Consider the following 25,792-nt stretch of genomic DNA (forward strand, 5'->3'; position numbering starts at 1 on the left):
TAGAGAGAGTTAAAAGATTTCAACAGCAACACAAGGCATGTCTCTGTCTCTCTCAGCTTGACAATCTGATGAAGTTTCTCATCCTCTCTTACAACTTTTTCCTGATGGTTGAGCCTACAACTTTCTCTTTCCTCTATTCTGGATTAAAGAAACTCACTGATGCCTTCCTAATCCCATTTACTTGAGTCTGTGGGATTGCTACTATTCATTAGCCTTAAATCACTCTCCATGTAATTTAATTTTTCACTGTCTTCCTGAATATACACACAATTACATTATGCTGTATTTATTTAGGTACATGCATCTGTTGTATTTATCCAATTACTGTCCACACACATTTTCTGTAACACCACTTAGCAAACAAGTGACTGGTGGAAATGCGAACTCCACTTTGCCACAGCATTTCTACCAATTAGAGAAATAATATCTCTGTCCAGAATGAGACCACAAATGTGGTTACGTTGCTGCTGACATCTGCAAGGTGATGTTGGCAATGGTGGCAATTTTAAAAGTTCAATGACAAGCCAATTAAGTCCTATGGGACAGATGTGTAAGACAATGTGCATGGATAGTATATTTATTTACAACTGAGATATCCATTTTGTTGACTTACCAAATGAGTCCCTCAAAAATGTTCTGCAGGATGAGGTAGCTTTGAGTAACAACAATCAGTAGCACAACATGTGTCCAGGCAAACAGGGAGAACTGCCGCATATAATACTTCTTCACGAGAGACAATACAAACCAGATGAAGCCCACTAAGTACAATGAGAATGAGATGAAGCGGTGGTATGTAACGAGTACTCTCAAATAATCCTGTAACAGATTGGTGACATTTGCTTAATTTGTGATAAAAAATAAGAATACAAAAAAGTAAGAATATGAAGAAAATAAATAAGAAGTAATTTGTTCATGTCAACTCTACATATTAACATGCATTCAGCTTTAAAAAGAAAAAATTTAAACATATAAGGTATTAAAAAGTTTTCGCCAAAGCTATATTTGTATTAAAACTTCCTGGCACATTAGAACTGTCTGCCAGACTGGAACTCGTAGCCAGAACCTTGTCTTTCATGGGCAATGCTCTTACCGACTGAGCTCTCTGGAAAAAAAAAAGAAAGGGATCAAATAGCTCTGAGTACTAAGGGACTTAACATCTGAGGTCATCAGTCCCCTAGAACTTAGAACTACTTAAACCTAACTAACCTAAGGACATCACACACATCCATCCCTGAAGCAGGATTCGAACCTGCGCCGTAGCAGTTGCGCGGTTCCAGACTGAAGTGCCTAGAACTGCTCGGCCACACCGGACAGCGAACATCTACATCTACATCTACACTGTGCGAGCCACTTTGTGATGTGTGTACCATTGTCACCCTTTCCTGTTAGATTACGTTATATTCAGTTTTCATTCCACAGACTCAAAATTAGATGATTGCCATAGCATCTCGCAGTGTAACAGATGAAAATAAATATGTGTGAAATCTTATGGGACTTAACTGCTAAGGTCATCAGTCCCTAAGCTTCCACACTACTTAATCTAAATTATCCTAAGGACAAACACACACACCCATGCCTGAGGGAGGACTCGAACCTGCGCCGGGACCAGCCACACAGTCTATGACTGCAGCGCCTTAGACCGCTCAGCTAATCCCGTGCGGCTGTGTAACAGATGAGAGGTTATTAATGTACACAAGAAAAAGCAACAGACCCAAGAAGGAACCTTGAGGAACACCGCATGTAACTAATTTTAAATTGATGAAGACTGACTGCTTACCACACATGTATTTCGCAGCAAAACTCTTTGTTTCCTGTTAGTTAGGTAAGACTCGAACCATTTCTCAGCGCTGCCGGTGACATCATAATATTCTAATTTACTTAAGAGAATGATGTGATTTACACAGTCACAAGCTTTTGACAAGTCACAGAAAATGCACCTAATTTGTTGTCTAATGAATTAAGTACATTCTCACTGTATGTGTAAATAGCTTTCTCTATATCGGAACCCTTAAGGAACCCAAACTATGACTTGGACACTACATTATTTTCAGTCAAATGCTTAAGGAGATGCTTGAATGCAATCTTTTCAAATTTTTTTGAAAAAACTGGCAAAAGTGAAATTGGTTGATAGTTTGATGGTACCTATTTATCTCCCTTCTTGTAAACAAGCTTAAACTACAGCGTATTTTATCCATTATGGGAATTTTCTACTGATATGAGATTGATTACACAACTAACTTAAGATAGAATTCAACTCGCATGAGCACTCTTGATTAGCTTCTTGATATGTTATCATAACCACTAGAATACTTAGCTTTTAAGGATTTTAATGATGGCTGGGACTTTGAGAGATGTGTCATTTCCATTTTACTGAAGTTACTACATTCATCTGTGAAAAGCTTAACAGAACTTTCGATGTCTACTATTTCATTCAATACTTGTGAACAGTAAAGAACCTATCGCAATCCCTTGGGATGTGCCTGAAGTCACTTATATCTGAAGACATCTCTCCATTGAGAATGATATATTGTGTAATGTTTCCTAGAAATTCTTCATTCCAATCACACAGTTGGTCTGATAATCTGTACACTCATATTTTGTTCAATAGGCGAAATGCAGAACTATATCGAATACCTTACAGAAGTTATGGAGCACGGCCTCTACATGGGCACCCGCATCCACTGCCTTCTGGGTCTCATGAATGAACAGCTGGTTTTCACACAATCATCATTGTTGGACCCATATTAATTCCTATATAACAGGTTTTCAGTCTCTAGAAATATTATCAAATGTGAGCATAAAACACGTTTCAAAATTCTACAACTTAACAGATGTCAGAGATACAAGCCTATAGTTTTGCAATCTGTGTGACGACACTGCTTGAAAACAAGAACGACCTGTGCTTTTTTCCAATCAGGAATACTTCACTCCTCCAGAGATCTATGGCACACTGCTGCTACAACAAGGGCAAGCTCTTTTGCATACTCTATGTAGAATTGTACTGGTATCCCAACAGGTCCAGTGGCCTTCCCTCTATTGAGCGATTTCAGTTGCTTTTCTAGCCAATGGTTATTTCTATATCAGCCATTTTCTCATTAGTATGATGATTTAAAGGAGTTACCACAGTGCAACCTTCCGTTTTGAAGCAGTTTTGGAAAAAAGATGTTTAATATTTCGCTCTTTTCTCTGTCGTCGTCCACTACAATGCCATTATGAATTCGATAGACAGAATTTTACTTTAAAATTCATTGACCACATCACGCTTGGCTCCCCTTGTGCTAATTTTGGCTCCATTTGGTTTTTGTTTGTCTGTGGCTATGTTGTAATTTGCAGTGACTCACAACCTCCCCTCAAAGATTTACTTCGGCCAGTAAATTTCCGCTACTTTCCAAATTTCATAGAATTGCTCCTGCACACCTTGCAGGACTAGCACTCCTGCACTACAAGCAAGGGTATTATGGAGAAATGGCTTAATCATAGCATAGGGCATTGCTTCTAGAATGAAAGTTTGTTTCATCACTTGGGAAGAGCATTGCCATGGCATGTTAGGTGCTAGCTTTCCAATCAGCACAGTTTTAATATGCTAGAAAATTTCATAATAGGGCACATTTCACTGCAGAGTGAAAGGTTCATTCAAGATACATTTCCATTAGTTAGTGAGTTAAATCCTTTAAAAAAATTAGTCTTTAAGGCACTATTGATTCTTCTGGTCCAATGCTAGTCCACATCTTACTAGACTTTGATATAGTAGCTACAGCAATTTGTTGTAGCTATCACACTTGAACAAGTTATTAGTTCTCTACTAATATGGAAACAGTTCTCCAAGATACACATTTAAGGAGAGGTACTGGCAGAATTAAGATGTGAAAGTTGCTCATTAGTTGTGTCTGAGTAGTTCAGTTGGTAAGGACATTGCCTGCAAAAGACAAAGATCTAGTTAGCGTCCCTTCCTGTCAGAAAGTTTTTTATACTTTCCGAAGTGCATCAAAAATAGTTCCAAAAACCAAATACATACAGGGGTCCTCCTTTGATAATTTCTGTTCAGATGACACTAGAACTTATAAGCCAGAAGTTGTATGCACTTATAATATCATTTTTGTTAAGGCAATGAAAATACAAAACACAATCAAAATATAGAAAGAAATGAAGGCAAATGAGGTGATAAAGAGACTGAAATACAGAATCTACAGAAAAGCAGGCAATTACAGCAGTCCAATCTTTTCAGTTTAGTTTTCAAATCGTACAAAGAATTAATATTTGAAAATTGAACCAATCCCAAAGTTAATAAAAACTGACCTCCTTAATTTTCAATAACTTCAGTAAAGCAGTCAGCAGGCAAAATTTTTGGTCCAGTGCTCAGCTGAATTTAACCATTTCTCTTTTTTTTTCTATAACTACTTGACTACTTGCAGTCACTGCATTACAACACTTTGCAAATACCTATTTTTATATCTCTACTTTCCTTCCATTGCTCATTCACTGCTTTTCTGTGTACATCATGCAAAAGGCACTGGTGGAGGTATGATATAGACCTTGTGTGTGGCTTTCTCAGCTAAAAACATTGCCCATGCAGTGTGACTGGTATGATCTCTGCCAACTGTCCTCACTAAGATTGTTTGAGGTTTCAGATTTGATTTAAGTATTTGCTGGATGTGACCTAGCCTGAGACTGAAGTGTGAACACAAAAACCAATATGGTATGTCCTAACGGCTAATACAGGATATCCTGTAGATTTATTGGATATGGTTACAAATCAGGCCTAGCCAAATAATCTCCATCTCAGATGCAAAGCAGGACGTGCCCAGCAGTTACGAAACACACAAGAAACACAACTATTTCTCCTTTGTCTCCCAATGGCTGCATCACAAGAAATGGTTTTGTCAGATAAACTGCCAACAAGGACCTTAAGTATACCTTGTTCACAGCAGTGTGATGCAGTTTTGTATCTGAATATCACCTGTCACAGTTCACAAAGCTCACAGTGAACAACTTCAAATTCAAAGGCCCTTCACCACTTCTTAACAAATTGATATCCAACTTGAACAAAGTCAAGCCAATGGAATTTTCTCCCGTGGTGTCTGTCTCTTTCCTTCTTTTATTCTTTCTCTCTCAAAAGTCCAATGGTGATGCGGTAAGAATGGGGGAAATATGTTTTGAGAAAAACTGGGAGTCTCTGCACGTTTCTGGACATGTACCATAGTCACATGTGTGATGGTTATCTCCCTGAAACACTATTACTGCTCAGTGACATGGTTCTGTGTGTGATTCTATGTAGGCTCATTTAATATTACAATTACACATACCACTTGGGGAAGGCATTAGGAAACATGGTCTGAAATATTTTATCAGAATGATAACTGGCACAATGAATGTGAGAACACTACTGGATCTGATTGATAACAACACAGGATAAGAAAGAACAGCTACTGTAACCCTCAAGGTAGCACACACTACCATTGATTTCATTGCTCTGAGTGGTATAAAGTTGCAGTGAGAACAGTTTATTGCTTTTTTGGCTCTCTGCTTAGCATGACATCTTCATCACTAACACCTAGTTCTATCTACATAATTCTTTAAGATTGCGTGGCTGCATTTGTACTTTTAAACACTGGCCTCTTACTGACTTATCATCCAATAATGCAACAAAAAAATATGCTGTGATCACAAAGATTGCAAGGGACACCGTAGACAGACCCCAAATGTATTAATTGTTATCTCAGGCTTCCTACCCATTAAAAGTCCTTCTCCCTCAAGGTGTAAACCTGACATATTGAAACTTCAAAATGAAATTGTCATCACAGGCTGAAAAACTCTGAGTCTACCTGGCTCATCATCGAGTCAAAAACACAAAGTAGTTTTGGAATGGACTATAGATTGAAATATTATTCAGTAGTTTGCTTTGAGAACTGGTAAAAGTGAAACTGGTGTGAATACAGTGACAAGGAAATTTTAAATCTTATCAATGCCTGAATGGAGACTATCCATCTTCTACTCAGAATCCATTCTTTACAAGGAAGACAGTATATTTTCAAGAGCTGAAACACAAATAACAGACAAAAAGAAGGGAAGTTACACAATGTGAAACCAAAGATCTACAGAATTTTTATGCATTGTTCAAGACACTTTAAACATTTCTGATCTTCACAAATCACAGAAACAAGAAAAGACTCGCTTTTGCCCTGGCTGTTACTGGATTGAAACAATACTTGGAGGATTAAAATAATTTTGGTGAGTTAAAGAGCTGAAGCCATTGTTTTACTCAAGCATTACTAAATTTCTAATCAAAACTGAGGCAATTGCCAGGGCCCAGTGTATTTGGAGAACTTTTAACATTGTGCCACTTTTAAGGAATCTTAAAGGGTTTCTATTTTAGCCTGGAGTGGCAAAAAAGATTGTTAAAGTAGAGCTTATTACTAAACCATAGCTCTTACGATGCAGATGACTTTCTTTGGCTAGTTTCACAGCTTGCTTCAACCTCCACAACATTGGATGGCTGCACCACCTTTATTCAAAAGGTTTAGGTAGGTAGGTGGTTAATGTTTAACGTCCCGTCGACAACGAGGTCATTAGAGACGGAGCGCAAGCTCGGGTTAGGGAAGGATTGGGAAGGAAATCGGCCGTGCCCTTTCAAAGGAACCATCCTGGCATTTGCCCGAAACGATTTAGGGAAATCACGGAAAACCTAAATCAGGAAGGCTGGAGACGGGATTTAACTGTCATCCTCCCGAATGCGAGTCCAGTGTGCTAACCACTGCGCCACCTCGCTCGGTCAAAAGGTTTAGAAAAGCTCTTAAAAACCTGGAAGCAATAAAGACATCTGGGCTACATACTACTACTCTAGAACTGTTTCAAAGTGGAGTGTTACTCTCCAATAGCAGAACCAGCTGATATGATAAATGCCATAATGTCACTATACTTAAGAGATATGATTACATAACTGTGGCAATTACTGTGGTGTCTCTGTTCACAGTGAAAGTAAAAAGTCTATACTCAAATCCTGTTGAACACTCTTCAGAGGGTTAAAGAAGAAATACTTCCAAAGTTTAAGTGTGCATTTTGCTATTCTAGAAGCACAACTGACATGATATTCTGGGTATACAACTGCAAGATAACTGGAGAAAACACAAAAACTTCTTTTCCTAATGTTCTATATCCCAAAAAAGACTTTAGAAATGGTGCCTAGAGATTTTATGTGGATGCATTTTAGCTGCCCTGCTTTTTGTAGTTTGTATGACTGCATTACTGGCCTGGCTCTATACCAAAGTGATACCTCAAAGTAATTTCCCACAACAAACTGGCTTAAACAAGATTATGAGCAGGTTTCATGAGACATCATCTATCAGGAACTGTGGTGATGGAAAACTTTTTAAACAAGCCAGCAAATTACTTCCTTGACAAAGCCTCTGTAGTGAGATCACTACTGACTGATGACCTTGAGTTGGTCATGACAATCTATTTGAACAAACTGTACAAGATGAGGAGCAGAAATCCAAGAAAGGTAGTGTTTCAAGTCCAATAGTATGTATATAGGCAATATTAATAACTACCTGCAAGAGAGAAACATTTATTCTGACATGGCAACAATTATTCTCTGCTTACTGCAGCAAAAGTTTTAACAAACACTGTGACACTGTATAGTTTTCTTCTTCTTCTTTTCACAAGGCATTTCAGTCGAATCTTTCAGGCAAACTGAACTCCTGGTTTCAACAATTTCTGGTACCTGGGTCTAAACACTGCGCTTATCATGTGGTGATATTTATCAAGTATGCAGACAGTGCAGATTGCATTATGTTACACTCAGTGACCTATTTTACGGATACAGAACATTAGGGAGAGAACTCACTATTGTTTGCTCTATTTCTCATGCAGTTGTCTGCTCAGAATACCATGTCAGTTGTTGTTCTAGAAGAGCAAAATGTACACTGAAACTCTGGAAGTATTCTCTCTTCCACCCTCTGAAGTATGTTCAACAGGATTCGAGTATAGATTTTTTTGTATGACAGAGAAAAGAGACAACAAAATAACTGCCATAGATTATGTAATTATATTTCTTAAATGTAGTGATGTTATGGCATTAATCATATCCGCTGGTTTTGAGCATGTCCCCCCCCCCCTCCATCTCCTCCTGTGGTGGGGTTTGATAAAAAACATAAAACATCACTTGTTAAAACATCGTGTTCATGACCCATGGATTTTGCACGTACATACTTGCAGCTATGGCCAGTAGATGGCTGTAATAGAAGTACTGCTATTCCTATTCAGTACAATTTAAACAAGAAAGGTTGGCAATCTGTTACTTGTGGCATGAATTGACAAAACTAATCACTTCAGCAATGTTTGTAAGCATTGTGTTTGCTTTCCGTTGTGTGTTGAACAGCAGACAATATGAGTGGGTCTAAGTGTCAAATGACACTTCACTGCATTTTCTGGAAAAACTTAAAAGGTGGATGTGAAATTAGTGCTGGAGAAGGGGCATCACTTCCAGTGATTGTGGATTCAGTTTCTACTAGTGATTCATTCATTTGTAGGTAATGTTTATGTGATGACGAGACTATTGTGGATGAACATGATATTGGTCATTTGGTGAAAAGAAGCCAACATCTGACATATGAGAAAATATTTCAATGATTAAAATGCATTTGGTACCTCCTAGCAAATTTTGTTCCCTGCAAGTTGCAGAAGGTAATAAAATGCAGAATGTCAAATCAAACACCTTTAAGCTGTCTAATTTCCAAACAGTTATTTTATTGGGCTACCAGTTTCGGTGATTTATTACACTGTCTTCAGGCCCCTGACTGACATGTAGGAAGATTCCAACCTCAGTTCCGGTGAAAATAGTGGCCAGCATTCAAAGACTGGTATCTGTAGATTTTTGCTTGAGACAGTGATCACTTCAAACATCATCTGCTGCCCGTTATATCTATAAGACAACACAAAATTATTTAATAGATTGCTGTGCTGATGTTATCACTGTAAAAATGATTGATTCCACTCTAAAGGAATCCAAATTTTTCACTATAATAGCACATGAGACAACTGATGTAGGCTTCTTGGAACAATTATCACAATGTCTATGATCCTTTGATGTTGAGAGTAGTGATGTACAAGAAGAATCTCTAAAATTAATTGCTATTACTGATCTGATGGCTGAAAAGTTAGCAAACACCATCCTGAAGGAGGTTAAAGAAAAAAACATTGATGTTGCTTATTGCCAAGGACAATCCTTTGATGAGTCATGAGTATGACTGGTAAAATTAATGTAGTTCAGGCAATAATATCACAGTAATAGCCATTAGCAATTTACAGCCACTGAGGCAGCCTTAGGATCAATCTCACACTAAGCAAAGCTCGTATTCTAAGCTGTGTACAAAATGCTATGGGTATAATTGGTTCAGTGGCGAAAAACTTCATCAGGGAATATGCTCAACAATGACACTTACCAGAGGAAGAAATACAGTCATCTCTCCCAGCAGAAAAGATTCACACAATGAAGAAACTATGTGAAACACACTGAGTAGAGAGGCATTATACTGTTCTGCATTTTCAAGACATTGTTCCTAGCCTAACTATTGTGCTGCAGAAACTACGTCACATTCACAGTGGGAGCGTACTGCAATGACTGCATTTTCCTTACTTCACACTGTGCATTTATCAGAATTAATTGTAAGTTTGTGTGTCCTTGCCAAAGTGCTTGGTATAATATTGCCACTTGCTCAACAACTTCAAGACAAGGAAATCAATTATTAAAAGCAATGCAACTTGTTGAGGCAGTGTGGAACAGCTTGAAAGAACTTTGTCAGGACACTATTTTAAATTTCCATGCTGTCTTTAAGTGAGCAGAAGAACTTGCTGAGAAATTTAGCACTGATATAAAAATTCCTAGAACAACTGCCCTACATGAGAATCGAATGAATGCCCCAGCTGAGTAACATGAGGAATACTTTAGAGTGACAATCTGTATTCCTTTTCTAGATTTTCTGTGTAATGAAGTGGCTTAGAGATTCCCCAAAGCACAACACAAAGCCGTCAGTCACTTAAAGAAGCTAATACTAAAATCACTTCTGATGGGTAGAAGAGTGCTGAAATATACGAAAATGATTTTCCACATTTCACAGCTTTGTAAGTGGAACCGATGATCTGGTATCAGTTGAGGAAAAAACAAAACCTCAAGCCAACCTCTCCAGCAGAAGCTCATAAAAGTTCATCTTATGTTGTAAACATTGCAGTCCTCCTTCAGCCCCTATCCATCCAGCCCATCACTACTAGCACAGAAAAAAGATCATTTTCTGTGCTGCAATGTATAAAAATCTATCCTCATAGCACTGTGGCAGAAAACCAACTGAATGGCATAGCTTTGATGCACATAAACGGAACATCAAATTTACAGCAGAAGTAGTGCTAGAAGTACTCTGTCAAAAATTTAAGAGAAGACTGAACTTGCAGTATTTTTCAGAGTGCATCGTATGTTATACCTATACAAAATGTTTATTTAACTTGCTTTTGCTGAAATGAAACCAGTAAAATTTAAGTAAAACAGTTCATCAGTTGATTTAAATGTATTTCAAAGTCCTTGTTAAGATCACCTTGACCTTAACATATAGGTACCTGATCAGAGATAGGTACAGTGTGCTCTGCTGCAACACCCCCCCCCCCCCCAAAAAAAAAAGAGATCTAAATTCACCCCTTGTTAAGATTCAGGAAAATTGTACTGCTGAATTTAGGTGTCTGAGGAAAGACTGGAATATGAAACACAATGTTCCACCGATTCAAGTTTCTACAATGTTTGAAGTGAATGTACTGCAAAGATAACATGAGCCAATTTATGTACAGTGTTGTTCAAATTGATACAGACACTTTCAAGTGATTGTAAAAAGTTTGTGTTGAGGTAAGGTGTCATATCTGTGGATAATGCAACTACCTAAATTTTCTTTGTTACAGCCATCTCCAGCCACATTTCTATCACACCAATAGACAAGGCATTTTGGGTGATATCAGGACAGCAATGTGTTGAAAATTCAGGACCACATTTAACAATGTTCCAGCTACCAAACAACCAATTTACGACTCAGAGAAGTCTACGGAAAGAGGATGTCTTTGTACAGGTGGAAATATCAGAGAGGCTGTGGCTGAGATCAATGCAGATACCTTGGGGTGAGTGTTGGTCAAACTGGACTATAGACTGGGTGTGTGCCATGTGACTAATGAGTCAGACACTGAACATTTGAGAACACAACACAAAAAAAACTTCTCGAGTTGCTGTTTCAATACATATAATCATACAGAGCCTTACCTCAATATAAATATTGAAAGCATCTAGATCATTTTGAATAACCCAGCAGAGAAGGGGAGTATAAGAAAGGAGGGTTGCAACTGTTTGATAGTGTCATTTCTCTAATAAAAAATTAATTAATAATTATAATCATTACATACTGTTCTTCAGTCAATGATTTGTTTTCTCATTACTAGCTGAAAATACTTAATTAACAGATGCTCAAATCGGTTCAGAAGTTCACATGACAATCATCATCAAAGGGAAGAAAAACGACACAGTGCAGGTGAATGAAACACAACAGCCAGCTAGAATGACCCAGCATTACTGGATTTCGGAGAAGTTATCAATATTCAATGCAGGATATTGCTTTTACCAGTGTCTTGAATTTCATTTATGTACTTACTGTTTTGCAAAAAGGGAGAAATATTAGAATTTAAAGTTCCTTTCCATCAACCATAAGGTCATCAGAGACTGATCCTAAGTTGTGAGAGGAAAAGGATGAGCAAGAAAATCAGGTACATCCATTTCAGAAATACCATTCCAGCATATGCCTTAATTTAGGGAAACAAACAAAACCCTAAATCTTGATAGCTGGATAGGGATCTGAGTTTTATTCCTCCCAGCCCAGTTTCTTGGGACAGAGTGCAGTGGTAAGACACTGGATTTGCATTTACAGTACAAAACTCCTTCTGGCCTTCCAGATTTAGGTTTTCCATGTGATCCCTAGGTAGGTTAAGACAAAAGATGGAAGGGTTCCTTTGAACCAGCTGATTACCTTTGTTCCATCTCTAATGAGCTTGTCATCAACAGGTCGTTAAATACTCATCTTCTTTCCTTCTTCCAGTTTCTTAACCACTGTAGCACCTTCCTCGGCAGATATCACAGTAGTTTCAATCTGTCTGCTTACATTATATTGTTTCAAAACCGATTACAACTGAGTTTATTTGAGAGGATATCATTAGAAGTGAGTAAAAAGTCACAAACAGAAACCAACCTTAGCTTGATAAAAACCATTCTTTAACCTATCATTTCTTCTAGTGGTTCTAATTTTGCAGCATTAGGGGAGAGCCAGTCTAGAATTATGAACTGCACAACAGAAGCACAGATAAACAAACTGTGAAGCAGGCCATGGGGTGTTTTCAGAAAGCCAAGCTCATACAAATGTGCCTACAAATTCCAAGATTTTGTCAGTCGGCTCAATAAAATTATAGTGCCCTTTGGAAGCTATTATAAGTTACTGAAAAAACAAGTTAGATAACTGAAAACTACTGTTAGTTAATAGCAAGTTTCCAGGTGTTCTACAGAGTTGCTGTTTCCGTTTTACTTGTAGTATTTTGACGACCAACCAAGCCATCTTCTTCACAAGCTACAAGTTCTACTGTTATGTACAAAGGGCATTCAAAAGGTTTTGCACAGCCGTCTCTAATTCACCCCCCCCCCCCACCCCTCCTCCAGGAGGAGAATGAAATTTTTATGAACATACTTGGAACATTTAGCTATAAGTTGGTATATAAAAGTATTTTCTTTTTTTCTTTTATTTACAGGTGAGCCATAATGGACCGTGAAGTATATGTCAGGTTGCGACAACGGTCTGTGATGGAGTTCCTCTTCAAGACCGATGATGACCAAGGTGTATCGAAAAAGCAGGTAGGCCATTCCTGCCCCAAGCGAGTAAAAAAAAAAACTCCCAGACGCCCTTTGCGCGCCTTGACGTCACAGAGAGGACGCTGCAGTGCTGTGCATTCAGTGGAACACGGAAGTGGTAGTGTACATTCAATAAAAGTAATTTGTTTTGAGACAGTCATGAGCAAGGGTCAGTGTAACTGTGCCATGGCACATTGCATTAATACTGCTCGAACGACGACGGACGTTACTTATCTCTTTTTTCCCAAGGATGAGGACTTGCAACGTGAATGGATAGTTTGATGCAAACGCAAGGACAAAGTGAATGTGAAAACTGCACGTGTGTGTTCAGCTCATTTTCGGCCTGAAGATTAGGAACAGGATCTGAGAAATGAGCTTCTATGGTTATCTTCAAGAAAGAAGTTATTACCAACAGCAATCCCCTGCATAAACATTCCCAACTGGCATGGAGAAGAAATTGCAGAAAGCGGTGATGCAAATGAAAGGGTAAGATGTCTGCACATACATAACACTTAAATAATTGAAACTGGAAAATTACCGTAATACAAACAAATTCACATAAATGCAACGCTGTTTGATGCATTACTATATTGCTTTACGGGATTGAATGACTCGCTATATTGTACAGGCAATAAATAATGTTGCTCAGGTGTATTTGCTTTTCCTTCTGGATATAATAGCTTCATTTGTCGTAGAAATAGCCGTTATTTTTATGTATTCTCGATATGTTAACTATTTTAAGCTAGTATATAGCTCAAATGACAAAATCAGCATATTTCGCGTAATTTGTTTAGATTTACTTCTGTAAGAATAGATCATAGCGACCAGTTGACTTTGTAGCATAGTGGTATGGCTTCTGACTCCCATGTTGGAGGTTATGGGTTCGTATACCTGTATTTCCTCTTAAATTTTTATTTTTACGTTTTATCAAATTAAGCTATTGTAGTCGCTTATGCCACTGATATTTAATCGCTTTTGTCAATTTATCTGACTTTTAGTGAGAAATTAATGCAGTTGCAAAGTACTTAGTAAAAAATTTTAGGTATAGTAGAACTACTCAGTAAATAATTTTAGGAATAATAAAATTAAATTCATTCCTTAGGGATCCGGAAGTCGTGCACAACACTGTGGAGCAAGAAGTTTGCAAAAGCGAACTTTGACGACTTTAGAAACTGTGCCACTGGAAAAAAAAAGTCGACCGAACCAAATGTACAGATGGCGTTCATGAACTCACTGAAGTTGTGAATAAGGATTTAGAAATTAAGGAACTGAGGGCCAAGATCGAACTTTTAAAAAAACTGAATGTACAGAAACAAGCGGCACTGATAAAATGTGATGCAGCCTTATGAAGTAAAACGAACGATCTCCGACGTGTTCTTTCATTGAAGCAGGCAGAAAAGTCGTCTGATGAAAAAAAAAAAAAGGTCAAATTACACAAAAGTGTAAATAGTGAATTGTCAAAGTGTTTTACACCGGCACAAATAAGATGCCTATTAAACGAAACTAGAAGGGTAAAGTGGAATTCAGAGGACATTGCCCATGCATTGACTTTAAGAGCTCTGTCACCTAAAGCATACACTTATTTGTGAAATTGAATGATCAGCAAGATTTTAATAAACCAAGTGTTGGACCCCTTTTGCTATTTAAATTAAAACCACTGTCCTTGTTTATTAGGTTTTCTTAAATACTTATTTCGACAGACACCTTCAATATGGCGTCGCGGAAACTTGGCATTTGTGCTACAATACTGGTCTCGTATTTCATTTCATGATTATATTCACGGCAGCGCACTGCAACAGCTGATTTTCTTGGCTGTTTTCACTGGGTAAGTGGTTGACGCTTCTTGGATCTCTCCCATCTGTTCTGATAGTCTGTCCCATGCAAGACACGACACATTCATATGGAGTGCATACGAACCCGTTTTCGGAGAACTGAGTCATCTTTAAAATTACAAAAAATACTTTTTATCCCAGTTGAAGGGGGTGAAATACACTTGATGCCATGTTTCTGTACTGGTCAACAACCTCTGCAGTTACTGGATCCCATTAACAAAGATAAGCGATTTCTGGCTTACGTTCCTCGGTCTCAGTCTCGGCCTCTATCTCGTGTGTTCTTAATTTTGACTGCACTGTCCGTTCAATTCTACTATTTGAATACTTGGTCCTTCAGAACATTACTTGCAATTCTATGGCATGGCTAACTTTGTCTGAAAGGAAAATTTCTTTGCGACGAATGGTGATCGCTTGAGGCATGGACCATCAAGTTTCTGGGACAGCGTAAATAAGGAGGAGTCTATCAAAATAAGATGCCTATTAAACGAAACTAGAAGGGTAAAGTGGAATTCAGAGGACATTGCCCATGCATTGACTTTAAGAGCTCTGTCACCTAAAGCATTTAGAAAACTTAATAAACAGGGATGGTGGTTTCAATTTAAATAATACTCAAGGTCCAGCACTCAGCTTATTAAAATCTAGCTGTCCATCACATCCACCAGAGTTGGAGAATGCTGAGAGAATTTATGTTTCACGGAATACTAGTATGAGCTCTGAAAAACAAAAGTGTATTAAAAAGTATAGAGGGTGATTGGAATTGAACTGTACTGTAAGCAGTGGCGTGAAACCGACAATAGTTCACAGCCTAGTGAGAGTCCAGGCACTAAGTACACACAACGGCAAACTCTCAGCAGCTGAAGAGATGGCCTAGTGTCATTGAAATATAGTGCCTAAAATGGAAATAGTAACTTGGTAATACATACAGAACCACACTCTTAATCAACTGCACCAAAAAAATCCTGAGAGATCACAGCTGTGTAGTTATTTTCACTCTGCAATACAAAACCGAAATCTAAAAGTGGAATTTAAGGGGCAAAGGAGCAATGTAATGAGCTTAAATTGTACAATATCCTGGATAATGTTCAATCATAAAATTTTATCTGCAATTAATCAGAGCCATTACATTAGTCAATTATTTGACTGTACTGGTCAATAAAAAGTTTTAATATAAAGTAATAATTAACTGCCAGAAAGCGTGATCTAACAGTGACAGACATTGGCCTGATGTACTTTAATGTTTGAAGCACAGGTAATTATGTTACTATATGATCAAGTGGTCAGTTTACCACTAAGTCCCTGGCTCAGGACTTACTTGCAAATTGTATTAGTGACAAATGACAAATAATTAAAAAATCCTTTAGAAATAAACAGACAAAAAAGAATTTAAATTGAAACTCACACAAGTGCAACACACATATTTTATAAATTAAATGGCTATTGTACTTCAATTTCAAAATAGGGAATCTTGATCTACTGTCATGGCAAAACCAGAACTGAAAATACAATGAAAATGCAGGGCATTTATGTTCAACTGCTATTCCGTCACATAGTTAAGCATCAGAGTACTTCCATGAACTACAGACTGGAAAAAAATATCACTGCTTCAGATATACTATCCAAACACCAAATCTTAGAACCAGCAGATCTCTACTCACCTGCAAACATTATTTCCTACATTATCATTGTTGCATGAAACTACACAGCTCAGCACTAAAACCAAGAGAAATCTTGTAGAAACTTATTATTCATTATTCTGCTTGATAGTAACTGAGATTTTTATATGTAATAGGTATGAAACTAGCCAGGCCACAACACAGTGAAGGAGTACGAAGCTTTTTTTTCAACTTATGCAAGATTTCCTGTTTCGTAGGTGTAGTATACACAACTTAATACCTGTTAACAACACTAAAAAAGCAAATAAAGGACTAAACATTGTAGGAAAGTTCTGGTAAAATGTAAATACTTTTAAATTAAAGGAGACCACTCATCAAAACTGATTAAGTGTTGAGTAGTAGAGAGGCACACACAATAAGAAAGAAAAATTACTTGCTTTCTGAGTAATCCTTTTTTGAGCTAGAGTAAACCACAAATACACAAATGTATACATGCAGAAACATATGCACGCACACAGCAGATGCTTATGCCCCTAGGTGGTACTGCATGGACACACGGTACCAGTGTTGCATTTTGTCAAGTGGTGGTGGTTGTTGGGATGTTTAAGGGGGACTAAACAGCGAAGGTCATCAGTCCCCCTTTTGTCAAGTGGACTGGGTGTTGTCGGGTGGGGTGGGTACAGGGGAGAGGGGGGGGGGGGCAGGTGGCAGGGACAGGGGACTGAGGGTGGCTAGCAGTTCAGAGGGAGGCAGCCAGTTTGCCAGCTGGTTATATGGGAGGGAGGGGTGGCAGCTGCATGCGCTAAGCCTACGATGCAGGGTTGTCAGAGACAGTTGGGCGCAGCGCACGCTGAAGGTGACATATGGATGTGAATTGGAAGGGGGTGACAGGACAGAGGAAGGTGAAACTGTTAGGTGGAGGGTGAGAAGACAACAGGTTACTGGAGATTGAGGGAAAGATGATTATGAGAGCGAAGGATGTGTGGCAAGGATAACTCCCACTGTGTAGTTCAGGAAAGCTGTTGTTGGAGGACAGCTGATTTGTTGTTCGTTTTGCGTTAGGGTGCAAAAAACAACTGGGGTCTTACGCGACCAAGTCAAAACTATAGAACACAAACACCAAGAGGAGTTAAATGACTACACATCAGTCCCAATTGACATAACACAAGACAGCTAAAAACAGGCACATGGAATAAGGGCTAAAAAAGTCACCGTACCTAAACAGAGGTCCAAATCTAAAAATTAAATGGTCTTTGCCATATTGATTTGGTGGATAAAAAGTAAAATGCAATCAACAGCCCGTGCGTCATTTGCTAGAACGACTGATAAATGAGTCAGCAAATCCAAGCAGGAACGTAAGTAGTTAAAAAAATGGGCATTCCATAAAGAAAAGGCAGACAGTTAAAACTTGGGCACAATGTGTACAAAGTGGTGGGGTAGCACTACTTAGCAAATGACGATGGCTAAAAAGGCAGTACCCAATATGCAGCTGAGTTAAAATAATCTCCTCCTGGAGGGAGGACTGAGAGGAGGTCGTCCAAGCCACTGGGAGAGGCTTGATAAGCCAAAGCGTATTCCCCTTCTAACATACAGCAACACAGAGATCATCAGAGGGAATATATGTACTCGCAAGCTGAGGTATGAGGACTGCAACCTTGGCAGCAGCCTCGTTTCCTGGCAGACCGACATGACCAGGAACCCACAGAAACATCACACTGCATCCACCAAGAGTGAGAAAGTGACAGTTTTCCCGGACCCGCTGCACTAAGGGATGGGCAGTGTACAGCACACGCAGACTTTGAAGGGCACTGAGTGAGTCTGAGCAGAGGACACAATTGAGAAGGCTATGTTACAGAATGTATTTCATGGACTGATACAAGGTGAAGAACTCAGCTATAAATACTGAGGAATGTGCCAGAAGCCGATATCGAAAAACAAGGGAGCCAATGACAAAAGCACATCCGACCCGACAGGCAGTTCGAGAGTCATCAGTGTATACAAAGGTACTATAGTGAAGTGCTATGCCAGAGTCATGAAACTGGAGGTGATAGACCGAGGCTGGAGTAGTGTCCTTAGGAAGCAAATGAAGGCCAAGGTTAACATGAGCCGCTTCATGAAGCCAGTGTGGTAAAGGATTCGCAAACACTGGGACAGTTGCAGGTAGTGTGATGTTAAGCCACTGTAGCAAGTGCCGAAAGTGGGCTCCAGAAGGTAACTGAGAAGAGGGACGAGCCCCATACTGACAATCCAAGGAATCATCAAAGGAGGAGGAATAGGAGGGATGGCTACGCATGACAGACAAATGGCAAGCATACCAGCTAAGGAGAAAGTCACGGCAGTAGGACAGTGGTAGTTCAGCAGCTACAGCATACAGACTCTCAACTGTGCTGGTGTAATAAGCAACTGTGGCCAAACGGAGGCCATGATGGTGGATACTGTTGAGACGGTGTAAGAAGGATGGGCACACAGACACATAAACAAAGCACACATAATTGAGTTTTGAATGGACAAGGGACCAGTAAAAGCAGAGGAGGATGGTTCGATAGGCACCCCAGGAAGTATCATTGAGGACACGTAGGACACTGAGGAACCGCATACAGTCGGCTGCCAGGTAAGATACATGGGAGGACCAAGAGAGATTCCTATCAATCACGAGCCCCAGTAATTTCGTAGTTTCAGCAAACAGAAGGGCAACAGGGCCAAGATGTAGAGATGGTGGGAGAAAAGATTTGCACCACCAGAAATTCATACGGACGGTTTTGTCAGTGGAAAAGCGAAAGCCATTGTCGATGCTCCAGGAGTAAAGACGATCAAGACAGCACTGAAGACGCCCCTCAGTAAGACAGGTCCGTGGAGAACTGCAATAGATGGCAAAATCGTCAACAAAAAGGGAGTCAGATATGCCTGGCAGGCAGTTTTAAATCCTCTTTGTGGGATCGAAGGACACAAATGTTCCATTGGAGGAGAGTCATGTAGGGGTGTCACCTCGGCGGCTGCCGAGTGACAGCCGGGAAAGAGTTGCTACTACAGTGCGCAGAAGCAGGAAGATCGTGCTTCATGGGGTCCACAGAAGCATCAGCTTGCTTGTGCAGTCAGTCTGTGGAATCCAAGACTGAAAAACAGTTATCAGTGAGTACCGGCGACATGGAGGCCGGCCAGGCTAAGGTATCACGTGGCGACACCATCAAAGAGGATCTTCAAGATGGCGAAGGAGAAGACCGTTTGCCTTTGGTGAACTTCTTTGAGCCTTTCTGGTTAGAGGAAGACTCGGGTGGTGTTTAGTTATAGAGGTACAGAGGAAGTCTTCGTGAGAGTACTCCTTCTATCCTTTCCAGCCTACCAGTTGTGTAGCTGGTGTCTTCACCCCTTGAGGCAAGAGTTTGACGACTTGTTGTACAGCTGGACGGAGGGATTGCGATGCTACCTAGACACTGGGTGATTTCACAGCCTCAGAGCTGAATTGGAGGTCGCATGTTTTGCATGGCCATGTCCTTCATGGAGTGCGGGGTAAGAAGAACAGAACTATAGGTACCAGATGGGAGAACATAGGGTTTGCAACTAGCCAGTTAACTTGCGAGCGACTGGGTAAGACACCTTTTCCTTTACCCAAATCTCTTGAACAGCCCGCTCATCAAGATACCCAGGACAATCCCGAGAGGAGGCAGCATGGCTGACAATCGCCCTCGTGTGCATCCCTACCATAGGTAACATATTTGGCTGGGTGTCGACAAGACGTGCTAGTGCGGTTGAAACAATGACACAGGTAGCAGCGCTTCGGGTTTGGAATGTATGTACGGCCGGACTATGATTATTTCCTAGCCTGCTTTGATCTTGGGTGGAAGCACCACTCTATCAGAGGTGAGAAAGAGACCGGGTGGGCACTGAGGAGGAATCTACCTTTTTCATTATACGATGGACGGCAAAGACACCGTGATCAGAGAGGAAAGATTGGATTTCAGCCTCGGTTAGACTGTTAAGCAGCCTGGTGTAAATTACACCATGGGAAGAATTCAAAGTTCTATGGGCTTCAACACAAATAGGGTAAACTACGTTTACGTTTTGTAGCTGTTGAGTGGGAAGATGACTGACTCATCGGGAGGAAATCCCCTACGATTGCCAGCGTTTCCGATGGTGCGCTGCTTCCAACTGGGGGCACTCTCTCACAAGGGGGTGCACCCGCCTTAGGTGATTGTTCACACCTCAGGTCATATCCCCTGAACACCTGACAGAGGGACCAATCAGCAATTTGGGAAGGTTACAGCTCAGGCAGTCACCCCTCCCTGGGCCTGGCCTGTACAAGGGGGTACGTGAGAACCCTACCTGTCGACCCGGGGCTGGGAATTATGCATTACCCAGTCACCTACTACGTGTCAAACGTATGGGCCAGCCTTCAGGAGCACACAAGGAGGAAGAAGAAAAAGAGGATCCTCAAACAACTAAGCGGAGGAACAAGAGTAGAAGGGAAACAATGAAAGGAAAAGGGAGCGAAAAATAAACATGAGACTGTTCGTACGTCAATGACGGAATGTAGAACAATCCCAATAACACCCCAAACATGTTCCCCAAGGGAGGGGAAAAAGAATAACAAGAGGATAGACATGCAGCACAAAAGAGAAAAAAATGCTGCACCTTGATCTATTACAGGGATATGATACCGGTGGCAAGGGGATAGGGGGTGGGAGACGGACTAGGATGTTGTGTAGGTTGCGTGGGTGACAAAACATCACTTCAGGAGATGTGAGAAGGATCTTGGGTAGGAGGTATCTCATTTCAGGGCATGATAGGAGATAATTAAAAACCCTGACAAAGGTTATGGTTAAGTTGTTTCAAGTCCAGGGTGATACTGGGTGATGAGGGGGATGCTTCTTTGTAGCCGATTCTTGGGATGGTGGTACGACTGGGGGCATGTGCAGATATGTCACAGGAAATCTGTTTGTGGGCTAGGTTTGGGGGTAGTGCCTGTCTATGAAGGCCTTCACGAGACCTTCAGCTTATTTAGCAAGGGAGTTCTTGTTACTGCAGGTAAGTCTTCCACAAGTGCCTAGACTATAAAGGGGGGGGGGGAGGAAGGGGGGGGGAGGATTTTTTGACATGGAAGGGATGGCAGCTGTTGAAACACAGGTGCCGTTGGTGGTTAGTCAGTTTAACATGGACAGAAGTGAGGATGGAACTATCTGAAAGGTGGTGGCCAACAACCAGGAAGGTGGGTTGAAGAGGACTGAACATGCCACCCCTCCTTGCCGCACTCATAGTCAGCAAACCCGCTGCCTCCCTCCATGCCACTAGCCATGAACTCCCATCACTCCCCATCTTCCACCTCTACACACCCTAAACCACAGAACCACCACAACAATCCAGTCCATATGCCAAAAATTCAGCACTGGCACTGTGCATCCAATCCAGCTAGAGCCACAAAGGCCATAGGTAGGTAATGTGTGTGTGTGTGTGTGTGTGTGTGTGTGTGTGTGAGAGAGAGAGAGAGAGAGAGAGAGAGAGAGAGAGAGAGAGAGACAGAGAGGGGGGGGGGTTACAATAGCTTGGTAAAGGATTACTCCAAAAGCTAGCAAGTTTTCTTCCTTTTTGTGTGAGCCTATCGACATCTCAATGCTTCTCCTTATCAGTGAGTGGTCTCTCCTTTAATCCAAAAGTATTAGCAAATGGATTAATATGAAACATGAGTGGAATAGTAAGAAGAAAACAGCCACACCAAAAATTATATATACACTCTAATTACAATCAAAGCAAGAGATATATGTAACTTACCGTCCGGTTAATGACAACACCAAAGTAATCAACAAGACTCTCCCCATAGAAAAAGTAGTTAGATGTAATTAAAAAATACCAAGATAGTGATCGAAACCATGGAAGATTATGAACTCTGTACACAGCATAACCAATGTTGATAATTTCTTCGAAGCATTTCACTTGTACAAGAAGAGTCTGCAAAGTAGTTAAGTAAACAGAGAAAAGTTAAACATTACAAAACATTGATATGGAGCAGCAGTAGAATTCTTAATATATACATAAATGTACTTACTGTAACCATGAGAGCAAGAGGCCCACTGTATATAAGTAGACAAAACCCAGCAATCATTACTAACGAAAATAAACCTCTTATCACCCAGTTCCGCCATCTGCAAAGCATAATAATTGTGATTAATAAAAAGACATGATGTAAAATGATGAGAAAGGGTATTTGATTATATTAATGTTTTATACAAGATTCTTCACCTGTCTGAAAGTCCACTAAGAGCAGAGTTTAGTACTTCGGGTGTTTTATCCGTTCCCTGTGGGACTATCTTCGCTACTTCTTCAACATACTTTTCTTCAGGGCTTTTATCATCTTCTGAATCAACATCTTCCTTCTGTTAAAATTTAAAATAAAAAGCATATATTGTGAAGATTTGCTCAGTACGAATACTATTTAAGATATAAGTTGGCAAGTAAGTCCTGTAGCATAAAACCTATGAACATAAAAAATTAACAACAAAATAAAAAGACTATGATTTTTCACTGTAGACAAGTCTTTTCAATAGGACTGCATCATTATTAGCTTCAATATAAGCTGTGTGCCATTAAGAATTAGTGTATGGCAAAATGTGTATCTTACTTTGAGAAAAAGTTAGCAGTGGATCTTTCGCAGGCATCTGAAATTAAAATTAAAATAAGGACACTCTCTTCAGGGCAATTAAATTTATTACATATCTTTGTCATTATCTGCAACTGTACTAAACATCTATCATGTATGGAATGTTTTTCTCATCTATAAATTTGCATCCAAGTACATACACATAATCCTACGAAAGCTTTATTTGAGCACAAACTTGTTCAAACTGATGACACTTTTGACTGTACATGTCATACATGTTAGGACGGAAGATAAGACACTCTTCACTCCTGTCTTTCACTGAAAATCTACCTCTCCACTTCAAACATGATTACACTGTTCTCAGAACATCTAATTGCCAAAGATTAAGAACTGTTTTTCAATGTAACTAGAAAAAAAGTAAACAAACTCTTTGGTGTTATATGGATCGAAAGTCAGCTACCTTGTTCAAATGGATATGTGCATCCACATCCTGAAAATAAGTGATCAAAAATGCTTTTTCCTCATACCAAAATTATACACAATGAAACTGGGTACAAAGACATGATATCATTGGCCTCCAAAGACTAGTCAAAATAAATTCATAGAAGGCAGATAACAGAACAATCATTATATGTAAAAGAAAAACTAAAAAACGGAATCTATAAAAGATACTCAGCATAGTACACCAACTTTCAGAAAGGCAGTTATTTACTGTTCAATTGTTCACAGTCAGCCTGAGGAATAAACTAAGTGTGTCCTCAACAACACCTGGCAAAGAATCTGTGAAGCCAAACATACTCTGCAAATCACATTTAAGTGCCTGGCAGAGGCTTCATCGAACCACCTTCACAATTCTCTATTGTTCCAATCTCGTATAGCGCGCGGAGAGAATGAATACCTGTATCCTTCCGTATGAGCTCTGATTTCCCTTATTTTATCACGGTGATCACTCCTCCTTATGTAGGCCGGTGTCAACAATATATTTTCGCATTTGGAGGAGAAAGTTGCTGACTGGAATTTCGTGAAAAGACTCCATCGCAACGAAAAAGTCTTTCTTTTAATGATTTCTAGCCTAAATCCTCTATCATTTCTGTGACACTCTCCCCCATATTTCACGATAATACAAAATGTGCTTCCTTTGTTTGAACTTTTTCAATGTACTCTGTCAGCCCTATCTGGTAAGGATCCTATATCATGCAGCAGGATTCTAAAAGAGGACGGACAAGCATGGTGTCGGCAGTCTTCTTAGTAGGCCTGTTACATTTTCTAAGTGTCCTGTCAATAAAACGCAGTCTTTGGTTAGCCTTCCCCACAACATTTTCTATGTCTTCCTTCCAATTTACGTTGTTCGTAATTGTAATACCTAGGTATTTAGTTGAATTTACAGCTTTTAGATTAGACTGATTTATGGCGTATCCGAAGTTTAACGAGTTCCTTTTAGCACTCAGGTGGATGACCTCACACTTTTCGTTATTTAGGGTCAACTGCCACTTTTTGCACCATTCAGATATCTTTTCTAAACCATTTTGCAGTTTGTTTTGATCTTCTGATAACTTCATTAGTCGATAAACGACAGCATCATCTACAAACAACCGAAGACGGCTGTTCAGATTGTATCCAATATCGTTTATATAGATAAGGAACAGCAAAGGGCCTATAACACTACCTTGGGAAACGCCAGAAATCACTTCTGTTTTACTCAATGACTTTCCTTCAAGTGCTACGAACTGTGACCTCTCTGACAGGAAATCACAAATCCAGTCACATAACTGAGAGGATATTCCGTAAGCATGCAATTTCACTACGAGCCACTTGTGTGGAAATCCAGAAATACGGACTCAATCTGAAATCCCTTGTCAATAGCACTCAACATTTCATTTCATGTGAATAAAGTGCTAGTTGTGTTTCACAGAACGATGTTTTCTAAACCCATGTTGACTGTGTGGCAATAGACCATTTTCTTTGAGGCAATTCACAATGTTTGTACCCAATATATGTTCCAAAATCCTGCTGCATATTGACATTAACGATATGGGCCTGTAATTTAGTGGATTACTCCTACTACCTTTCTTGAATATTGGTGTGATCTGCGCAACTTTCCAGTCTTTGGGTACGGATCTTTCGTCGAGCGAATGATTGTATACGATTGTTAAGTATGGAGCTAATTCATCAGCATACTCAGAAAGGAACCTTATTGGTATACAGTCTGGACCACAAAACTTGCTTTTATTAAGTTTCACTACTCCGAGGATATTTACTTCTAGGTTACTCATGTTGGCAGCTGTTCTCGATTCGAATTCTGGAATATTTACTTCGTCTTCTTTTGTGAAGGCATTTCGGAGGGCTGTGTTTAGTAACTCTGCTTTGGCAGCACTGTCTTTGATAGTATCTCCATTGCTATCGTGCAGGTAAGGCACTGATTGTTTCTTGCCACTAACATAATTCACATACGACCAGAATCTCTTTGGATTTTCTGCCAGGTTTCAAAACAAAGTTTCGTTGTGGAAACTGTTATAAGTATCTCGCATTGAAGTCCGCGCAAAATTTCAAGCTTCTGTAAAAGATCACCAATCTTGGGGATTTTGGATCTGTTTAAATTTGGCATGTTTGTTTAGTTGTTTCTGCAACAGTGTTCTAACCTGTTTTGTGTACCAAGGAGGATCAGCTCCGTCATTTGTTAAATTATTTGGTATAAATCTCTCAATTGCTGCTGATACCATTTCTTTGAATTTAAGCCACATCTGGTCTACACTTGGTTGGTTGGTTGGTTGGTTGGTTTAAAGGCGGGAGAAGGGACCAAACTACAAGGTCATCAGTCCCTTGTTCCTAATAGAACAGTGCC

General features: G+C 39.7%; 1 protein-coding gene across 1 annotated transcript in view; it reads right to left on the bottom strand.

Annotated features, from left to right (window-relative positions):
- Positions 1-25,792, bottom strand: part of LOC126203401 (phosphatidate cytidylyltransferase, photoreceptor-specific) — a 113,816-nt gene that overhangs the window by 52,691 nt on the left and 35,333 nt on the right. Inside the window, exons 2-5 of the mRNA XM_049937708.1 lie at positions 22,593-22,726; positions 22,399-22,495; positions 22,125-22,301; positions 614-816 (exon numbers count right to left, since the gene is read on the bottom strand). Coding sequence (XP_049793665.1) covers positions 614-816; positions 22,125-22,301; positions 22,399-22,495; positions 22,593-22,726 — 611 coding nt within the window. The remainder of the gene's footprint in view (positions 1-613; positions 817-22,124; positions 22,302-22,398; positions 22,496-22,592; positions 22,727-25,792) is intronic.

This window comes from Schistocerca nitens, chromosome 9, assembly GCF_023898315.1.
Source record: "Schistocerca nitens isolate TAMUIC-IGC-003100 chromosome 9, iqSchNite1.1, whole genome shotgun sequence".
Classification (NCBI taxonomy): Eukaryota; Metazoa; Arthropoda; class Insecta; order Orthoptera; family Acrididae; genus Schistocerca; species Schistocerca nitens.